The sequence below is a fragment of the Lutra lutra genome, chromosome 16 (assembly GCF_902655055.1).
Source record: "Lutra lutra chromosome 16, mLutLut1.2, whole genome shotgun sequence".
NCBI classification, from domain to species: domain Eukaryota; kingdom Metazoa; phylum Chordata; class Mammalia; order Carnivora; family Mustelidae; genus Lutra; species Lutra lutra.
In genome coordinates this window covers 41,450,500-41,471,650 of record NC_062293.1, presented here as the reverse complement: position 1 = coordinate 41,471,650, position 21,151 = coordinate 41,450,500, and the positions used below count along the sequence as shown (strand labels likewise).

The window sequence follows — 21,151 nt, the reverse complement described above, 5'->3', positions numbered from 1 at the left end:
TCTAGATATTTGTGCTTAGATTATAAAAATCCTAATGGTAAACCTTTACCTTAGAGAAAGTCATTATTAAACAATTGGGATTGAGAATATAGTACTTTTGAAATAAAGGAAAACTCAGTGATTCCATTATTTGTAGAGAAACACTTCATTTTGCTAACATGATAAGAATATACTGCCTGTTTCTATGAACCTGCCCTAATTAAGGGAAGAAAATTATAGTAATCATTATTATTTTCTTCCCCACGAATTTGGTCCTAATATGCATTCATTTTGAATTTGCCATTATCACTATGACTTATCAGGCTGAGTATTAATCTTTGTTTGTATAATCCAAATGATTTTAGAGAAAGATGTAAAAAAAAAAAAAAACAAAACCTTTAGGAGTCATGTAAGTAGTTTACATACAAAGGTAAAATTTAAATATACATTTGGTTTCATCTTTCATTCTTTGTCTAAAGCTTGACACATAATAAGTTCCTGTTTCAAATTCAGAACTAAATTAAAATTTAGACACCTACGCTTTTATGTGCATTTTGAGATTTTGAGTATGTTAAGTAAGTTTGGTCAGCTGTGAGCAAATGGATTGGATTAGATGGCTGTCTTGCTTAAAAACGTTTCTTTCTAATGCTTCTAATTCTCAGCGTATGTGGGTTTAACATATATACACCATCACTGTTGGAATTTACTATTTCTAACACTCTTGTTCAGTGTTTTACTAATGGCATTGTGTAGTATATCACATAAATTAAAATTCCAGCTCTCTGTATTTCTCTAAGAGCATGTTTTCTAGCCTCCTAACACTCCATTTTTTTAATTAAGATTTTGTCTAAAATTGTTCTTTGAAATGTTATTTTCTACTAGTGTTATTTTTCAAAATTTTTTTTTTAAGTTTCTGGGTAATGCTGAGTTTTGGAATATATTTCTCAGCACAGGTGTTATGAGGTCCTTATGGAAACAAAGGGAAACTAATTGGTAATTTGAGGTATTTTAGAATGTATTCCAAAGTATGAAGACAATATAGTCATCATAAATTTAAAATGTTGGTTTATGCAGTTGTTGGCTTAAGAATCTAATAATCTTTAAAAAGCAAGCTCTTTGGGGGGTGTATGTGTAATGGATTGGAATATGTAAAATAGAGAAGGTCTTGGCTCCTGGTTTATTAGCTGTGTAGTTATAGATAATTCCATTTATTCTACTCAAACATATAATGTATAATTAGATCTCCTTTGAGAAGTTTACTGTCTACCTCATTCAGGTAATCAAGCATGTGTGGGTAGTGATCCTCTTGCTGTTGTAAAGTTTATGACTATTTATTTGTACCATGTTGTTCAGATTTTACTAAGGGGAGTAACGAGAACATTTGACTGATAACTGGTTTTAGCATACAGACTAGCCCAACTTTGACCATTTATGCAGAATGTGTTTGGGATCTAAATTAGATTTTTCTAGATTAAAAATAAAAAACCCAACTTGAGTATGTATACTATGAAGTAAAATTACATTGGTGTTTATTAATGATGATATAAAAAATTATTTTTATAAATTGTCTCATGAAACTTGTTATACAGCATTTTTATTCTCTGTGTTTCTGAAGTATGGGTCCTTTGAGTTTTGACAAGAATTAATTTTGAAGATGTGGAGGATAGTAGAGATGTAGTACTTTTCAGAAGTTTGACAATATTCTCCCTTTGGGAAATATCGCATATTTTCATTAAATTCTGAGGTTGAATAGTATTAACTATAAATCAGGTATAAATGTGAGTTACACTTTAAAATTTTTTTGTTCTAGACAAAACTAATAAGTAGCATCTTTCAAAAATGTGCTGGTTTTTATGAGGTACTTTCACAGCAGGTTAGTATTTTATAAATGGTTCTTGGAAACCAAATGATGTCTTTTAATTTTTTAAAAGCTGTTTCAGAATTTTAGTGGATTAAACTGAATAAATGCTTATTCTTTTAAAACAAACTATTTGAAATTAAATATAAAGCAGTTTTTAGTTCTCTTCTTGCTAACTCATTCCTTAAAGCTTTAAAATTCTGTAGGTTTGTTGATTAGTTTCTTCTGTTTTAAGATTAAAATTTGGGAGTTCTAAAAGAACCACTCAGTAGTAATAGTGGTCCCTGAACATTCTGAAATTGTATGAAAAATTTTGTCTGCATAAATGTATATATTCATTTTTCTGCTCCTACATCCCAAAAGGTTAAATACTGTACCAGAGTGGTAAAAACACTGGAATTTTCTTCTTAATTCTATTTCTAAAACTGTATTTCAGCCAAAAATAATTCTCAAACAGTATTTGGATTTTCAAGCTATTCTAGTAAGGCTGCTGTATTTAGCCATCTGCACCAGCTTCCTCTTAAGTGTAAGGTTGTCCTTCATGCAGTAGCACTCAGAGGACTTTAAGACGAAAGCTCCCTGAGCTGCGTAGTATACATGAAGGTGAGAATATATTAGTACAACTACTGTCTGTTACCACCTCTTACAGGGATATTCTTCGGCTTAAAAGATCATTCTCTGAAATCTTACATTTATGAATTCTCTGTCAGATATGGTAGAAGACTATTTAGAGATCTTGGGTAGTGGAAAAGAAAGAAGACATTAAAAATGTACACCACATGAAACACTAAAAGGCATAGAAAGAAATGAAATAATCCTTATTCTTCCCAGAGTTAATCTGGAGTCAGTGAGCCATGTGAATTCGTGACAAGAGGTATTACTTTATTAGGGCATCATAAAGTAAACTAGAATTATGTGAGATTCTGCACATAAATCCCATTTTCTCCCAATATCCTCTGAAATGTGCGTTTGTCCCTAGAATCTTTGAATATTGCATGGAGTGCTGTGGCTTTGCTGCTGTAGCCACCACTGGTTTAAGCAGCAGTTAGCTACACTCAGCAAGAGCATTTGCAGATTAATATGTTACAAAAGTGTTCTTGAAAAATAAATATACGTTCTTGAAAAAAAATGTGAGTTTTAGAATAATCTGATTTTCATATGTTAACTTCAAACAGGAGTCACTAAAAGAGGTGGATGCTGAGCTGGTGGCCTAACACTTTCCCCAGTCTAATGTGCCTATTACTTTACCTTCAAGGTAGAATGTTTTATAAAAAGAAAGAGAAAAGAAATAATTTTAAATATTCGACTCATGTTTTTCAGCATGGGCAACTGCTTCTTGTTTCCTTAACTTTTTTTTATTTGACAGAATTATACCCTGAGGTTCACAAAAGGGTCCTTTTTTCTGCTGGTGGGATCCTTTTTTCTTTTAGGTCCCCAAGAATTCCTGTTCCTCCATGATTTAAATAATAGGTCCTTATCTTATAACAAATTCTGAGGAAGAAAAGGAACTGGCAGTAATGTTACTTGTAAGTAAGTTTTTTCTCTTGATAGGAATCTAAAAAACTAACTTTAGTGTGTGGCAAGCATTTTGCTCAAGATACTCAGTTGTACCAGGTATACAACAAAATGTAAGTATTTACTATTAGATACTGGATGTTTGGGGGTATGCTGTTGCAAACTTAGCCTCGTCTTGTAAGAGTTGACCGCACTCTCATGTCTGTTAATCTTAGTAAAATATGGTAATCGTTGTGTGAAAATTTGGTCTGCTTTTGTTAATTATCAAACTTGCAGTATAAACAACGATGACAAATGTAAGATCTTTTTTCAGGTCTCTCCTATACAACTTATTCATGAGGTTCATCTTTCTTCGTAGATGTCTTTGTTGTCCTTTAAAAGGACGGAGGGCAAGAATTGGGGATAAACTTTATTTACTGATGTTTTGGGAGTTAAGAAAAAATAGAAATGTGTTGTTTACAAGGGTTGATCTATTCAGTTTTTGTGCAAAAGTTTGACCCTTGAGCTTTTTCTTCCCATTTCCTTTTTAAATTCAAACCATATAGTCAATTTTCAACTCCTTGTTTTTAGGTGGTTAGCCAGCGTTTCCCTCAGAACAGCATCGGTGCAGTGGGAAGTGCCATGTTCCTCAGATTTATCAATCCTGCCATTGTCTCACCATATGAAGCAGGGATTTTAGATAAAAAGCCACCACCTAGAATCGAAAGGGGCTTGAAGTTAATGTCAAAGGTGAAGAATTATTTTGATAATCTATTTAAAATTCCTCTTCCAACTAGACTTTCTGTTTTTCATATTTATTGTACTTACACTTGAATTGATTTTTAAAATGCCCTGTGGTTCTCACTTAAATGCTTTTGTTTTATTTTTATTTCTTAAATTACAAAGGCATTTACTAGACTGATACCTGATGGACCTTATTATCATGGGAAAATAATCTTAGCAAATGTCTTCTGAAGATAGTTTTCTATGTATTCATTCTGGAAATTCTGAAATGGAGGCTGTATGATTTTTTTAATTAAAGACATTTAAAAATTTTATTATGTATAATATATATTTACATATGTGTAATATATACTTACATATATGATTTTTATTAAGAAAGACATTTAGGGGCGCCTGGGTGGCTCAGTGGGTTAAGCCGCTGCCTTCAGCTCAGGTCATGATCCCAGGTCCTGGGTTCGAGCCCTGCATCGGGCTTTCTGCTCAGCAGGGAGCCTGCTTCCTCCTCTCTCTCTGTCTGACTCTCTGCCTACTTGTGATTTCTCTCTGTCAAATAAATAAATAAAATCTTAAAAAAAAAAAAAGAAAGACATTTAAAATTTTAATATGTATAATATATTTACATGTGTTTACATATATTTACATATATATTTACATATGTATGTGTGGTAATTATATTTGGGAAAGAACAGTAACAACACCTAGTATTTATAGAATATGTAATAATTTAATCACCACTGGAAATTATATCAGTTAGTACTTTTTAAAGAATATATAAATGTGTACACTTCATACAATGAATGATCTGATTTATAACCCTGTTCCATTATTTAGATACTTCAGAGTATTGCCAATCATGTTCTGTTCACAAAAGAAGAACATATGCGGCCTTTTAATGATTTTGTGAAAAGCAACTTTGATGCAGCACGGAGGTAGGATTGCTCTATTTGACTCCAGTACTGTCAGTTTCATTTAAGTCTGTTGCCTACCCTGTACTAGGTCTACATGAAGCTTTTGTGTAGGTTTTTGCCTCTTCCCTCTCTAGGTCAAGAGCAGAGTTAATCTTATGTTATATAAGAGACAGTGGCTAAGTAAATCCATATTCTTTATAATTTAATAGTGATTTCCATATTTGAAAACCAGCAGGGAGTTTTGACACATCTGTTAAAGGATTTGAGGTTGCTACAATATGGAAGAGAGGAAGAAGAAAAAGATTCCTTCTTGTACAAACTAAAACCAAAATGGTATACATAATGCATAATAGCATATAATGACAGTTTTTTTTTATGTTGAGTTTGAGTTGTTAGTTTATCTGTAAATAGGGACAATACCTTTTGCCTACCTGAGTGTGGACTTTAAAGTATGAAGTGAGATAGCATATGTAAATATAAGTTAAGGTCCAGAATTCTTTTTCTATTATGTGAAACTAATTGATCTCGTAGTCTGAGCTAGACGTGTACAACTCTGTCTTCCAGTTTTTCATTATGGTCCATATCAACTTCTTTGTAGCTGGGGTTCAAAAGATATATTGTTGGACTACAAGCCATATTGGAGAGAAAAGCAAATGTCAGCATAGGATTCATATTCTAGCAGATTGACCACCCATAGAAAGTGAAGAGAACAAAAGTTAAACTCCTGGCTCTGACCTAATAGTCTGTATGACTTTGGGGAGGTCTTTCTTTTGTCTTGTCTTGGTCTCTGTTTCCTTATCTATAAAGTACTGGCTTCAATCCAAAGTCTCATCCATCTAAATTTTGTTGTGGTTTGACTTTAAAACCTACTCTGAAGCCACAGCCAGGTATCAGAAATGGAAAGCCAACTTTCTCCTTTTCTAGTCTTGTTTTGTTTTATGATAGTCATGTGTGAATAATGTCTTAATCCTCCATACTTGTAATCTCAGTTATTTTACAATTACTTCATATGAATTTAATTCAAACATAGATATGGGTGTATCTGGTTTTAAAAATTCTAATGATTTTATACTTTTTAAGGTTTTTCCTTGATATAGCATCTGATTGTCCTACAAGTGATGCAGTAAATCATAGTCTTTCCTTCATCAGTGATGGCAATGTGCTTGCTTTACATCGTCTGCTCTGGAACAATCAAGAGAAAATTGGCCAGTATCTTTCTAGCAACAGGTAGGATTTCAGAGTCATGAGATTTTGAAAACTTTTAGTTTTAATTTATAAAAACAATTTGGTCCTGAATAATGCTTTTTATTTTGCATCTGCTCAGAATAAGAACTGGTTTGAAAAGAGAAATGTAGAACTCTAGACTCTCTTCAAAAATAAATAGGCAAAGAGTTCATTCAATATTAAATGATCTATAAGCCCACCTCGGTGATACATACTTTTTTTTTTTTTTTTTTAAAGTTTAAGCTGAGAAATCACAAATTAGCCATTTGGGTTTTTTTTCTGGTTTGCAAAACATCAGACGTGCACACAATGTGGAGAAGTTTAAATTTACTAGAAGCTCAAATGAGTATCGGCATCTGAATTTGAAGAGTAGGTCATTCTTGGGAATATAATAATTAAAACATTGCCAGTGTTCTATTTGTGATAACTCTCAAGTATATGCAAATAAGGCTTTATGCAGAGAACACTCAGTAATTAAAAAGTGTCAACTTGGGTATTGTTTTATTAGCTGTTCCTAGTTAAAGTCTTTGTAGCCTGAATCACTTGCTATCCTTTCTAGTTGTGTATGTTTATAAAGGATCCATGTTCCTATGCGTGAGGAGTTCTCTTACAAATGTAAAATGAGTCCAGAAAATCTTAAATGATAATAAAAATGGTTTACTCATTCATGGGAGCAGTAGAAGACCATGAAGCTAAAGCTAACTAATTAGGAGATGGTGGTTTAAAAAAAAGAGAACATTTTAATCCTTCATGAATTGTTAATGGATTAAAGTGATACGGGCATGACTGATATGTGCCCTAATAGAGAAAGACTGAACATGCTTTATCTGTGTCACACTAAAATAAACTGTGCAACCTTTAAATGCAAACATTCATTTCTCTTACATAATTCACATACATAATTGTGTAGTTTGATGTTACAGTTTTTTTTTTAATTCAGTTGTCTTAAAAAAAAATACACATTCTAAACATACAGAAGAGTATAGGTTATAATATAATAGAGACCCATGTCTACCGTCTAACTTTGACATTAGTTTGCTGTTTTACTTCAAATTTTTATAACATTTTATTTCTTGGGGGAAAAGATACAACTTCGCTCTAGATAACTGACAAAGTAAGGAAATTATATGTATGTATAACATAGTTTTGTGTGTTTGAAAATTTTGCAGAAATTATATGCTAAATATAGTCTCCTCATACAATATTCTGAGGTTATTTAAGTTAGGTTAGTGTTTTACTGGATCACTGTATGAGGACTTATTTTCACATTCCCTAGATGATATTTAGATTTGTTTTTTGCTTTTCTCTCTTTTAAATAGTAGTGTAATAAAATTCTTCATATTTATCTCCTTGTGTATTACCTAAATGTGTAATTGCTGGGTTCTGGGCTTCACACAGCCCCAACTTCACTAGATAATTGCCACATTACTTTTCATGGTGTACACGCTGATTTACATTTTAATCAGTTCTGTGTGAGAGTACCTCTGTGTACACATCCTCAACAAAGTTAGCATTAGTAAATATAATTTTTGCCAGTTTGATTTTTTTTAATTGTGTTATGTTAGTCACCATAAATTACATTAGTTTTTGAAGCAGTGTTCCAAGATTCATTGTTTATGGAGTTTGATGCTTTTTGTGAAACAGTATTTTGTTGTTCTTGTATAGTTTTAAATGCTGAATTGTTATTGAAAATCCATATTTACCCTGATTAAGCAGAGATCTGATATGAGGGACAAATATATCCCAATTAGCAAAGCCTAGTTTCTCAAGAAGGATTCTTTTCATCTTGTGAAAAAGTGGATCACAACATTATTTAAACTACTGATTGCCTGTTTAGTGCTAGTGGATTAAGAATACTAGAAAAGAAAAGAATTTTTTATGTAAGTTTTATAGTTTGGGGAGTGGTCATATTTCTAAGATGTCTCCATCTTACAAGACCTTGTGAGGTCTTTTTGGTGCTATTTACAAGTCAGCAAGAACTACCAGCTGACAGAAAGAAGAAAAGCAATGATAATCTAAAGCAATGTATACTGCTGAATGTGAACAGCTCCTGTTTTCTAAGTAGTTTGCTTTATCTAGGGATCACAAAGCTGTTGGAAGACGACCTTTCGATAAGATGGCAACACTTCTTGCGTACCTGGGTCCTCCAGAGCACAAACCTGTGGCAGATACACACTGGTCCAGTCTTAACCTTACCAGTTCCAAGTTTGAGGAATTTATGACTAGGTAAGGTACCACGTTGAAATAATGATTGCTCGCTTTTGGTTGAGGTGCAACGCTGACCACCAGGCTGCTTGTTAGATATACTTGTATTTCTGATAGAGGATTATCAGGAAAGAGGTGCCTAATGACCACATGGGTGTATTTTGGGATCCCACTTTTTTCTTATGTTATTTATTGTTGACATGTGCTTTGTTTTATATTTGATTTTCTTATAAAAGCAATGTACTTTGTCATTTTGCTTTGAAGTGTTTTGCATTTAATACTTAGAAGGGAGGGTAGATAATCATATTATGGTTAAGGGCAGTCCTGTAGCTCAAAGTGAGTGATTTGCCCAAGATTCGGCACCTAATTCGGAGATCTGTGGTTTTAAGTTCTGAACTCTTTCTGCCACACTGAAGTGTTTTTCAGAACCCTTCCAAAAGTTAATGCTATTAACTTCGTTCAGATTGAGACTCAGAAAATTTAGTATTTTTCAGTATGGCTATAAAATTCCTATGGACATTTGTTTTGAATCTCATTTAGGAGGATTTCGTTTGTGAGGTAAAAGATCCTCATTGTTAGATACTCACTTTTTTGATGTTACAGCAATTGCAGCATGCTGAATCCTTTAGTCTTTAAAGTACCTTTCATAGTACTTCACACTTAGTCACTCAGTAAGTACTTCATTAGTGATTGTGGGTGAAGTGTTTTGATTGTAATATGTGCCAGAAACAAGTAAAAAACCAGAATGTGACATTCAGAAATTAATTCATATCACAGATTTCCATATAATAAGCCTTGCATTGTCAGTGCCTGTCACTGATCATATTACATGTAGGCCATAGTTGCATGCACATGCCTCCAATTCTTTGATACCATTAAAAGAATGTGTGAATACACAGGACACCTGGGTAGCTCAGTTGGTTAAGTGTCCGACTCTTGGTTTCAACTCAGTTTGTAATCTCGGGGTCCTGAGATCAGGGCCACTCATCAGGCTCCACTCAACACAGAATCTGCTTAGGATTCTCTCTCCTTCTCCCACTCATGCTCTCACGTGCTCTCTCTCTCTGTCTCTCTCTCTCAAAAAAAAAAAAAAAAGATTATGTGTGAATACATAACAATATCCTTTGTAGCTTAATTTTTATCTTTAGCTCTGTTATATTCATTTCAGTTTAGCATATGTTTATTTCTTTTTTTTTTAATTTTTAAAAAATTTTTTTTTTTATTTTTCATTTTTTATAAACATATATTTTTATCCCCAGGGGTACAGGTCTGCGAATCGCCAGGTTTACACACTTCACAGCACTCACCATAGCACATACCCTCCCCAATATCCATAACCCCACCCCCCCTCTCCCAACCCCCCTCCCCCCATCAACCCTCAGTTTGTTTTGTGAGATTAAGAGTCACTTATGGTTTGTCTCCCTCCCAATCCCATCTTGTTACATTTACTCTTCTCCTACCCCCTCAACCCCCCATGTTGCATCTCCTCTCCCTCATATCAGGGAGATCATATGATAGTTGTCTTTCTCCGATTGACTTATTTCACTAAGCATGATACTCTCTAGTTCCATCCACGTCGTCGCAAATGGCAAGATTTCATTTCTTTTGATGGCTGCATAGTATTCCATTGTGTATATATACCACATCTTCTTTATCCATTCGTCTGTTGATGGACATCTAGGTTCTTTCCATAGTTTGGCTATTGTAGACATTGCTGCTATAAACATTCGGGTGCACGTGCCCTTCGGATCACTACGTTTGTATCTTTAGGGTAAATACCCAGCAGTGCAATTGCTGGGTCATAGGGTAGTTCTATTTTCAACATTTTGAGGAACCTCCATGCTGTTTTCCAGAGTGGTTGCACCAGCTTGCATTCCCACCAACAGTGTAGGAGGGTTCCCCTTTCTCCGCATCCTCGCCAGCATCTGTCATTTCCTGACTTGTTAATTTTAGCCATTCTGACTGGTGTGAGGTGATATCTCATGGTGGTTTTGATTTGTATTTCCCTGATGCCGAGTGATATGGAGCACTTTTTCATGTGTCTGTTGGCCATCTGGATGTCTTCTTTGCAGAAATGTCTGTTCATGTCCTCTGCCCATTTCTTGATTGGATTATTTGTTCTTTGGGTGTTGAGTTTGCTAAGTTCTTTATAGATTTTGGACACTAGCCCTTTATCTGATATGTCATTTGCAAATATCTTCTCCCATTCTGTCAATTGTCTTTTGGTTTTGTTCACTGTTTCCTTTGCTGTGCAAAAGCTTTTGATCTTGATAAAATCCCAATAGTTCATTTTTGCCCTTGCTTCCCTTGCCTTTGGCGATGTTCCTAGGAAGATGTTGCTGCGGCTGAGGTCAAAGAGGTTGCTGCCTGTGTTCTCCTCAAGGATTTTGATGGATTCCTTTCTCACATTGAGATCCTTCATCCATTTTGAGTCTCTTTTCGTGTGTGGTGTAAGGAAATGATCCAATTTCATTTTTCTGCATGTGGCTGTCCAGTTTTCCCAACACCATTTATTGAAGAGGCTGTCTTTGTTCCATTGGACATTCTTTCCTGCTTTGTCGAAGATGAGTTGACCATAGAGTTGAGGGTCCATTTCTGGGCTCTCTATTCTGTTCCATTGATCTATGTGTCTGTTTTTGTGCCAGTACCATGCTGTCTTGATGATGACAGCTTTGTAATAGAGCTTGAAGTCCGGAATTGTGATGCCACCAACTTTGGCTTTCTTTTTCAATATTCCTTTGGCTATTCGAGGTCTTTTCTGGTTCCATATAAATTTTAGGATTATTTGTTCCATTTCTTTGAAAAAAATGGATGGTACTTTGATAGGAATTGCATTAAATGTGTAGATTGCTTTAGGTAGCATAGACATTTTCACTATATTTATTCTTCCAATCCAGGAGCATGGAACATTTTTCCATTTCTTTGTGTCTTCCTCAATTTCTTTCATGAGTACTTTATAGTTTTCTGTGTATAGATTCTTAGTCTCTTTGGTTAGGTTTATTCCTAGGTATCTTATAGTTTTGGGTGCAATTGTAAATGGGATGGACTCCTTAATTTCCCTTTCTTCTGTCTTGTTGTTGGTGTAGAGAAATGCAACTGGTTTCTGTGCATTGATTTTATATCCTGACACTTTTTACTGAATTCCTGTACAAGTTCTAGCAGTTTTGGAGTGGAGTCTTCTGGGTTTTCCACATATAGTATCATATCATCTGCGAAGAGTGATAGTTTGACTTCTTCTTTGCCGATTTGGATGCCTTTAACTTCCTTATGTTGTCTGATTGCTGAGGCTAGGACTTCTAGTACTATGTTGAATAGCAGTGGTGATAATGGACATCCCTGCCGTGTTCCTGACCTTAGCGGAAAAGCTTTCAGTTTTTCTCCATTGAGAATGATATTTGCGGTGGGTTTTTCATAGATGGCTTTGATAATACTGAGGTATGTGCCGTCTATCCCCACACTTTGAAGAGTTTTGATCAGGAAGGGATGCTGTACTTTGTCAAATGCTTTTTCAGCATCTATGGAGAGTATCATATGGTTCTTATTCTTTCTTTTATTAATGTGTTGTATCACATTGATTGATTTGCGGATGTTGAACCAACCTTGCAGCCCTGGAATAAATCCCACTTGGTCGTGGTGAGTAATCCTTTTAATGTACTGTTGAATCCTACTGGCTAGTATTTTGGCAAGAATTTTTGCATCTGTGTTTATCAAGGATATTGGTCTGTAGTTCTCTTTTTGGATGGGATCCTTGTCTGGTTTTGGGATCAAGGTGATGCTGGCCTCATAAAATGAATTTGGAAGTTTTCCTTCCATTTCTATTTTTTGGAACAGTTTCAGGAGAATAGGAATTAGTTCTTCTTTAAATGTTTGGTAGAATTCCCCCGGGAAGCCATCTGGCCCTGGGCTTTTGTTTGTTTGGAGATTTTTGATGACTGTTTCAATCTCCTTACTGGTTATGGGTCTGTTCAGGCTTTCCATTTCTTCCTGGTTCAGTTGTGGTAGTTTATATGTCTCTAGGAATGCATCCATTTCTTCCAGATTGTCAAATTTGTTGGCGTAGAGTTGCTCATAGTATGTTCTTATAATTGTCTGTATTTCTTTGGTGTTCGTTGTGATCTCTCCTCTTTCATTCATGATTTTATTTATTTGGGTCCTTTCTCTTTTCTTTTGGATAAGTCTGCCCAGGGGTTTATCAATCTTATTAATTCTTTCAAAGAACCAGCTCCTAGTTTCGTTGATTTGTTCTATTGTTTTTTTGGTTTCTATTTCATTGATTTCTGCTCTTATCTTTATGATTTCTCTTCTCCTGCTGGGTTTAGGGTTTCTTTCTTGTTCTTTCTCCAGCTCCTTTAGGTGTAGGGTTAGGTTGTGTACCTGAGACCTTTCTTGTTTCTTGAGAAAGGCTTGTACCGCTACATATTTTCCTCTCAGGACTGCCTTTGTTGTGTTCCACAGATTCTGAACCGTTGTGTTTTCATTATCATTTGTTTCCATAAATTTTTTCAATTCTTCTTTAATTTCCTGGTTGACCCATTCATTCTTTAGTAGGATACTGTTTAGTCTCCATGTATTTGGGTTCTTTCCAAATTTCCTCTTGTGATTGAGTTCTAGCTTCAGAGCATTGTGGTCTGAAAATATGCAGGGAATGATCCCAATCTTTTGATACCAGTTGAGACTTGATTTAGGACCAAGAATGTGATCTATTCTGGAGAATGTTCCATGTGCACTAGAGAAGAATGTGTATTCTGTTGCTTTGGGATGAAATGTTCTGAATCTATCTGTGATGTCCATCTGGTCCAGTGTGTCATTTAAGGCCTTGATTTCCTTGTTGATCTTTTGCTTGGATGATCTGTCCATTTCAGTGAGGGGAGTGTTAAAATCCCCTACTATTATTGTATTCTTGTCGATGTGTTTCTTTGATTTTGTTATTAATTGGTTTATATAGTTGGCTGCTCCCACGTTAGGGGCATAGATATTTAAAATTGTTAGATCTTCTTGTTGGACAGTTCCTTTGAGTATGATATAGTGTCCTTCCTCATCTCTTATTATAGTCTTTGGCTTAAAATCTAATTGATCTGATATAAGGATTGCCACTCCTGCTTTCTTCTGATGTCCATTAGCATGGTAAATTCTTTTCCACCCCCTCACTTTAAACCTGGAGGTGTCTTCGGGTTTAAGATGAGTTTCTTGTAGGCAACATATAGATGGGTTGTTTTTTTTTTTATCCATTCTGATACCCTGTGTCTTTTGATTGGGGCATTTAGCCCATTAACATTCAGGGTAACTATTGAGAGATATGAATTTAGTGCCATTGTATTGCCTGTAAGGTGACTGTTATTGTATATTGTCTCTGTTTCTTTCTGATCTACTACTTTGAGGGTCTCTCTTTGCTTAAAGGACCCATTTCAATATTTCCTGTAGAGCTGGTTTGGTATTTGCAAATTCTTTCAGTTTTTGTTTGTCCTGGAAGCTTTTAATCTCTCCTTCTATTTTCAATGATAGCCTAGCTGGATATAGTATTCTTGGCTGCATGTTTTTCTCATTTAGTACTCTGAATATATCATGCCAGCTCTTTCTGGCCTGCCAGGTCTCTGTGGATAAGTCTGCTGCCAATCTAATATTTTTACCATTGTACGTTACAGACTTCTTTTCCCGGGCTGCTTTCAGGATCTTTTCTTTGTCACTAAGACTTGTCAATTTTACTATTAGGTGACAGGGTGTGGACCTATTCTTATTGATTTTGAGGGGGGTTCTCTGAACCTCCTGGATTTGATGCTTGTTCCCTTTGCCATATTGGGGAAATTCTCTCCAATAATTCTCTCCAACATACCTTCTGCTCCCCTCTGTTTCCTCTTCTTCTGGAATCCCAATTATTCTAATGTTGTTTCGTCTTATGGTGTCACTTATCTCTCAAATTCTCCCCTCGTGGTCCAGTAGCCATTTGTCCCTCTTTTGTTCAGCTTCTTTATTCTCTGTCATTTGGTCTTCTATATCGCTAATTCTTTCTTCTGCCTCATTTATCCTAGCAGTGAGAGCCTCCATTTTTTATTGCACCTCATTAATAGCTTTTTTGATTTCAACTTGGTTAGATTTTAGTTCTTTTATTTCTCCAGAAAGGGCTTTTATATCTCCCAAGAGGGTTGCTTTAATATCTTCCATGCCTTTTTCAAGCCCGGCTAGAACCTTGAGAATCATCATTCTGAACTCTATATCTGACATATTACCAATGTCTGTATTGATTAGGTCCCTAGCCTTTGGTACTGATTCTTGTTCTTTTTTTTGTTGTGAATTTTTCCGCCTTGTCATTTTGTCCAGATAAGAGTATATGAAGGAGCAAGTAAAATACTAAAAGGGTGGCAACAACCCCAGGAAAATATGCTTTAGCCAAATCAGAAGAGATCCCAAATCGTGAGGGGGGAGAAAGGGGATAAAAAGGGGTTCAGAAAGAAGAAAAAAAAAAAAAGAAACTATTAAAAAAAGAAAGCTGATAAAAAATATAAAAAGGAAAAAAAATATATATATATTAGATAAACTATTTAAAAAACGTTAAAAAAGAAAATGGTAAAAGTTAAAAAATTTAGCAGAAAAAGAGAAAAAAAAATTGAAAAAGAAAAAAAAATTAAATTAACTGCAAGGCTAAAGAATCATGGGGAGAAAGCCATGAGTTCCGTGCTTTGCTTTCTTCTCCTCTGGAATTCCGCCACTCTCCTTGGTATTGAAACTGCACTCCTTGGTAGGTGAACTTGGTCCTGGCTGGGTTTCTCATTGATCTTCTGGGGGAGGGGCCTGTTGTAGTGATTCTCAAATGTCTTTGCCCCAGGCGGAGTTGCACCGCCCTTACCCGGGGCCGGGCTGAGTAATCCGCTCGGGTTTGCTGAGTTTGCTTTTGGGAGCTTTTGTTCCCTGAGCGCTTTCCGTAGAGTTCTGGAAGACAGGAATGAAGATGGCGGCCTCCCGGTCTCTGGCCCGGAGGAGCCGAGAGCCTGGGGCCCCACTCCTCAGTGCGCCCTCAGAGAACAGCGCCCAATTACTCCCGTCACCCTGGCCTCCGGCCGCGCTCCGAGCTGACCAAGCCTGCGACCGGTTCAAGGTAACCCCAAGTTTAGAGCTTACTCCTCGGCTCTGTCTCTGTAGCCGGCTTCCCCGTTCTAATACCTGTAAGCTCTGCGACACTCAGACGCCCCCGATCCTTCTGTGACCCTGTGGGACCTGAGGCCGCGCTGACCCCGTCTGGGCTTCACCCCAGTTAAGCCTCTGGAGTGATGTCCCTCAGCGGAACAGACTTTTAAAAGTCCCGATTTTGTGCTCCGTTGCTCCGCCGCTCGCCGGGAGCCAGCCCCTCCCCCCGCGATCTATCTTCCTGTCGCTTTGGATTCACTTCTCCGCCAGTCCTACCTTTCAGATAGTGGTTGATTTTCTGTTTCTAGAATTGCTGTTTTTCTTCTCTTCAATCTCCCGTTGGATTTGTAGGTGTTTGCACTCTTTAGATAAGCTATTTAGCTGATATCCCGCTACCTGAAGTAGTCTCAGCCTGCTACTTCTCCGCCATCTTGACTCCTCCTCCTAGCATATGTTTATTTCTAATGATTGAAGAAATATTTTCACATTACTTCATTGAACATTGCATAATACAAGAATATAAAACTATTTTTTATTCAACATTACTGAGGACATCCTAGCCATTTTCCCACTTTTCTAAGAAAACCTATTTATTGATCCTTACCTAAGACCCTAACTTCCCTTATAAAACAACCTTCTATGCTTTTGAAGACTAGATGACCTAATATATGTGAGACATTTTAAACAGTGTCTGGTATATATAGTGTTTATATATAGTGTTTAATAAATGTTAAGTGTTACATTGAGATACCACCTTACACCAGTTAGAATGACCAAAATTAGCAAGACAGGAGACAACATGTGTTGGAGAGGATGTGGAGAAAGGGGAACCCTCTTACACTGTTGGTGGGAATGCAAGTTGGTGCAGCCACTTTGGAGAACAGTGTGGAGATTCCTCAAGAAATTAAAAATAGAGCTTCCCTATGACCCTGCAATTGCACTACTGGGTATTTACCCCAAAGATACAGATGTAGTGAAAAGAAGGGCCATCTGTACCCCACTGTTTATAGCAGCAATGGCCACGGTCGCCAAACTGTGGAAAGAACCAAGATGCCCTTCAGTGGACGAATAGATAAGGAAGATGTGGTCCATATACACTATGGGGTATTATGCCTCCATCAGAAAGGATGAATACCCAACTTTTGTAGCAACATGGACTGGACTGGAAGAGATTATGCTGAGTGAAATAAGTTAAGCAGAGAGAGTCAATTATCATATGGTTTCACTTATTTGTGGAACATAACAAATAGCATGGAGGACAAGGGGAGATGGAGAGGAGAAGGGAGTTGAGGGAAATTGGAAGGGGAGGTGAACCATGAGAGACTATGGACTCTGAAAAACAATCTGAGGGTTTTGAAGGGGCAGGGAGGTGGTGGGGGTGGGAGGTTTGGGGAACCAGGTGGTGGGTATTGGAGAGGGCACGGATTGCATGGAGCACTGGGTGTGGTGCAAAAACAATGAATACTGTTATGCTGAAAATAAATTTAAAAAATTAAAAAAAATAATAAAAATAAATAAATGTTAAGTGTTATTTTTGTTCTCAGCTCCCACTGATGCTCTTTGAGACCCATTTTTCTTTTAAGGAAATGAAGGTAGCTTTATAATTTTCTCAGCTGTGAAGATAAAAATTGTTGAATTACTCAAAACTTAGAAATCTGAAGAAGAAAGTAAAAAATTCTGTCTTCTTAGAGATGTGTACCTCTTAAAAATAATTTAGTTGACATTGGGCAGATGGCCACACAATCATTTTTCTATACACAGGTGTACCTATTCTCTTATCAAATGATATGTAGGTTGTTTCAATTAATACTAAACAAGTGCTGACCTGGTACCAGCAACATGATGGATTAAGATAATACAGCCTCTCTCCCCAACCCTCTTCAAGACACAAGACACCTAGAAATAGTAGGTAAAAGGAACTATGTTTTTAAAATATTTTATTTTTAAAATACATAGCTGGAAGATGATTTCTGAACACGTTACCAATGTATCGTTAGTACAGTGGAAAATTGGAAAGAAGTTAAAAATGCAGATGACAGAATGAGAGGGTCCAACAAGCATAATAGGTGTTTCAGAAGTCCAGCTTAGAGAGAATGGTGAAGAGGTAATACTTGAAGAGACAACAGATGAAAATGTCCCAGGGTTGGTGAATGACATGAATCTTCAAATTAATTATACACACACTGAGTATTCAGCAGAATACATAAAAATCAAGTCATGCTTTTTCAGAAATATTTTAAAATACACAGGGGAATTTAATATATGATAAAAAGTGGTATTCAGAATCAGGGAGATCAGAATGGACTTTTTTTTTTTTTTAAAGTTTTGGGATTTGCATTTATTTATTCGTTCATTCACTCATTCCAGTATAAGTAACATGTATTGTTACACTTGTTTCACTACGGTGTAGTGATTCAACAAATCTGTACCTTACACAGTGTTTATCATGATAAGTGTACTCTTAATCCTCTTGACCTATTTTCCCCATCCTCCCACCCACCTCTCCTCCAGCAACCAGTTACTTTCTATATTTTTTTGGTTTTTTTCTTTGTTCATTTGTTTTGTTTCTTAAATTCCACACATGAGTGAAATCATATGGTATCTTTCTTCAACTGATTTCACTCAGAATTATACTATCTAGTTCTATCCATGTTGTTGCAAATGGCAAGATTTCATTCTTTTTTATGGCCAAGTAATATCCCATTCTATATGTATACATACAAGTTTTTTTTTAATCCATTCATCTATCAGTAGACACTTGGCTATGTCTTGGCTGTTGTCAGTAATGCTGCAAGAAACATAGGGGTCCATATATCTTTTCAGATTAGTGTTTTAGTTTTCTTTGGGTGAATACCTAGCAGTGGAATTATTGTATCATTTGGTAATTCTATCTTTAATTTTTTGAGGAACCTACATACTCTTTTCCACAGTGGCTGCTCCAGTTTGCATTCCCACCAACAGTGCATCAGGGCTCCTTTTCCTCCACATCCGTGCCAACACTTGTTTCTTATGTTTCTAAATTTAACTATTGAATGGACTTTTAATAAATGGTGTTGGTACAATTGAATAACCATCTGGAAAAAGGTGCTCATACCATTCATGAGGATAAACTCTCATGAAGAAGAAGACATGTGCAAAGGAAGGCCTTTTAAATCATTCAAAATCATAAACCAATAAAGGAAAGGTTGATAAATTGAACTCTTGAAAAAAAATTGAAAACTCAGTTGCTTCTAGAAAAAAAAATACCATGATAAAAAACAATCCTATGGTTAATATTGCTGCCCAGTACTTTTCTTAGGATAGTCCTAAGAACTACTCAGTGTGTTTCAAAGAGTAACACCTTAAAATTTTTGGTATTTGTTACAAAATTGCCTTTCAGAAAGTGTTTTGCTTTTTAAATATTTTGCCATTTTACAGATTTTATCATTGCTCTAATCATGGGTTTTTAGAAATACTCAATGGACAGACAATATAAAGCCTGAGTTACTCTGTTTTTGTTTTTTTCTTTCAGGCATCAAGTACATGAAAAAGAAGAGTTCAAGGCTTTGAAAACATTAAGTATTTTCTATCAAGCTGGGACTTCCAAAGCTGGGAATCCTATATTTTATTATGTTGCACGGAGGTAAGAAGTACTATGTTTTAGTTTCTCTTAACAGAGTTTTAAAAATAATAACAAATGTAGAGAGACAGCAAATTTGGTTTTTCCCATTTGACTTTACTGGAATTGAAGACAAGTTAACCTGTAAGAATATAGCTGGATAAATAGCCATCATCACAAAATGATGGTGGTATATTAGAAATTGCTTTTCAGGAGACCTGTTTCTTCTTGGCTTCTCTTTCTTAAAATCAGTTTTTTTAAAATACTTCCTACAACGGATTAATTACCAAGAATAAAAAACTTGCAAAGTATCTTTTTTTAAGCTGTATTCTGAGTAAATATATCTACAGCATGACAATCAGAAACACTTCTTTTTAAGCAGAACTAAAACTTTTAAGAATCTGTTTCTAAGAACTTTCAGTAATATGCTGTGTATGACAAGATTGGGTTTACTTAACAAATAATTCAGAGAAGCTATGGGAAAGTTCTATAAGGATGGCACAGGTGACAGCCTGGAAAAATGATTGTATTTTTTTCATTATGTCTTCAGTCCAGGCTAGTTCCTTTGAAAGCCTTTCTGGAAATGCTGTGAGCTCCTTCTTAACAATAGCATGAGGCTTGCCATGCTCTCCCTGCCATGGTCTTTTCTTTCTTGCCTCCATACTACCTTCCTTGAGAGCTTATCTGCAATACTAAGTTGGTGGTTTTTACTTCTTCATGTTGATGACATAAACTCATGGTATTTGAACTTTAGAGACAATGTGGTGTAACAGACCATTGGCTTTGGAATTTTAGGACTATGCATAATCTTAGTTTTGCTATTAAGTAGCAGAAGGAATTAATCTTCCCAAGTTTCCTGAATTTAACATAAATTGAAGAATTATGTCAGTAGACTGAATGGTCACAGTTGGCAAAAACTTAACAGTGTGTAGGGGATAAGTGGAGGCTGAGAAATAATGGGGGAGGATTGAAGAAAGGAATGTGGAAGGTGGGAAATTTATTTAGTCAAATAATCCAGATAGCGTTAAGACCAAGGAGTCCCAAGCACTGGGTGTTACAGAATCAAGAGTATAGGAACTTGCATTTACCCTGAGCTCTCTTCTTGAACAACCCTTGAGTAACATCTCTTCATTTCTCTTGAGAGTCTTCTCTCCAACTTTTATACCAATACCCATTTCTAAATTGTCTAAGATAATTTTAATTTTCTTTTGCAACAGAGATGAACCATATTTGTATTTCAACCCCAACTTTTAATACAACCAGTGTTTTGGCCCTCCCTATTTTGTCAAAGTAATTAAAGTGAAACATTGGTGAGAGAGGCAGATAGATGTGTGTCCTCCTCCCCCTTTAAATTCTTGTTAGTTTGTAAGTAGCAAAGATATCTGGAAAGCCTCAAAACTAGGTTTTCTCTTCAGGATCGGAAAGTGTAAGATTGTGTTGCTTCATTGGAGGTTCTAGAAAAGGCCAAGGAAAGCAGGATGGGCCTGATCCAGACACCCTCTGTTGGATTAAAATAGTGAGATTTCCAGGAAGCCTATAGAACATGATGACTTAAGAGTGCTAAACAATTCTTAACTCTGTTGTTTTATTAGCTGCATAATCTTAGATGAGTTTTTTTCTGAATCTGTGTCTTCTTCTGTTAAAAAAAAAAAAAGGTTAGAGGGCAGCACTTACAAAAACTATCCTGTCTACCTCTCACATGAAGTATTTTGTGACTTCAAAGTTCTGTACAGAGTACATTTGAGGTTTTCTTTTTTTCATTTTTGGTTTTTGTTTTTGGATAGGACTCTCGCAATTTCAGATTTTCAGTACTTTGAACTTTTCACTTAGACTTCCTGGAGCTCCTCTCAGCCTTTATTTTCACCTGGTTTGAAGTCCTAGCTCCAAGACTGTTGAGCACACAGTAACTCAGAGCAGAGAAAGGCCCACTTCCACCATGGTACAAGTCCAAAAGAATATAGTGAAGGCTTTATCTCTACATGGCCAATTTTGTCAAAGAACACTTGGGTTTGACTTCTCTTT

General features: G+C 35.9%; 1 protein-coding gene across 7 annotated transcripts in view; it reads left to right on the top strand.

Moving 5' to 3' along the window:
- The window catches only part of NF1 (neurofibromin 1), a 265,097-nt gene that overhangs the window by 146,970 nt on the left and 96,976 nt on the right, over window positions 1-21,151 (top strand). For all 7 annotated transcript variants that reach the window (XM_047705866.1, XM_047705868.1, XM_047705870.1 and 4 more), the window contains 5 exons: window positions 3,923-4,081; window positions 4,907-5,004; window positions 6,064-6,210; window positions 8,287-8,433; window positions 19,043-19,153. In XM_047705866.1, the coding sequence (XP_047561822.1) occupies window positions 3,923-4,081; window positions 4,907-5,004; window positions 6,064-6,210; window positions 8,287-8,433; window positions 19,043-19,153 (662 nt within the window). The remainder of the gene's footprint in view (window positions 1-3,922; window positions 4,082-4,906; window positions 5,005-6,063; window positions 6,211-8,286; window positions 8,434-19,042; window positions 19,154-21,151) is intronic.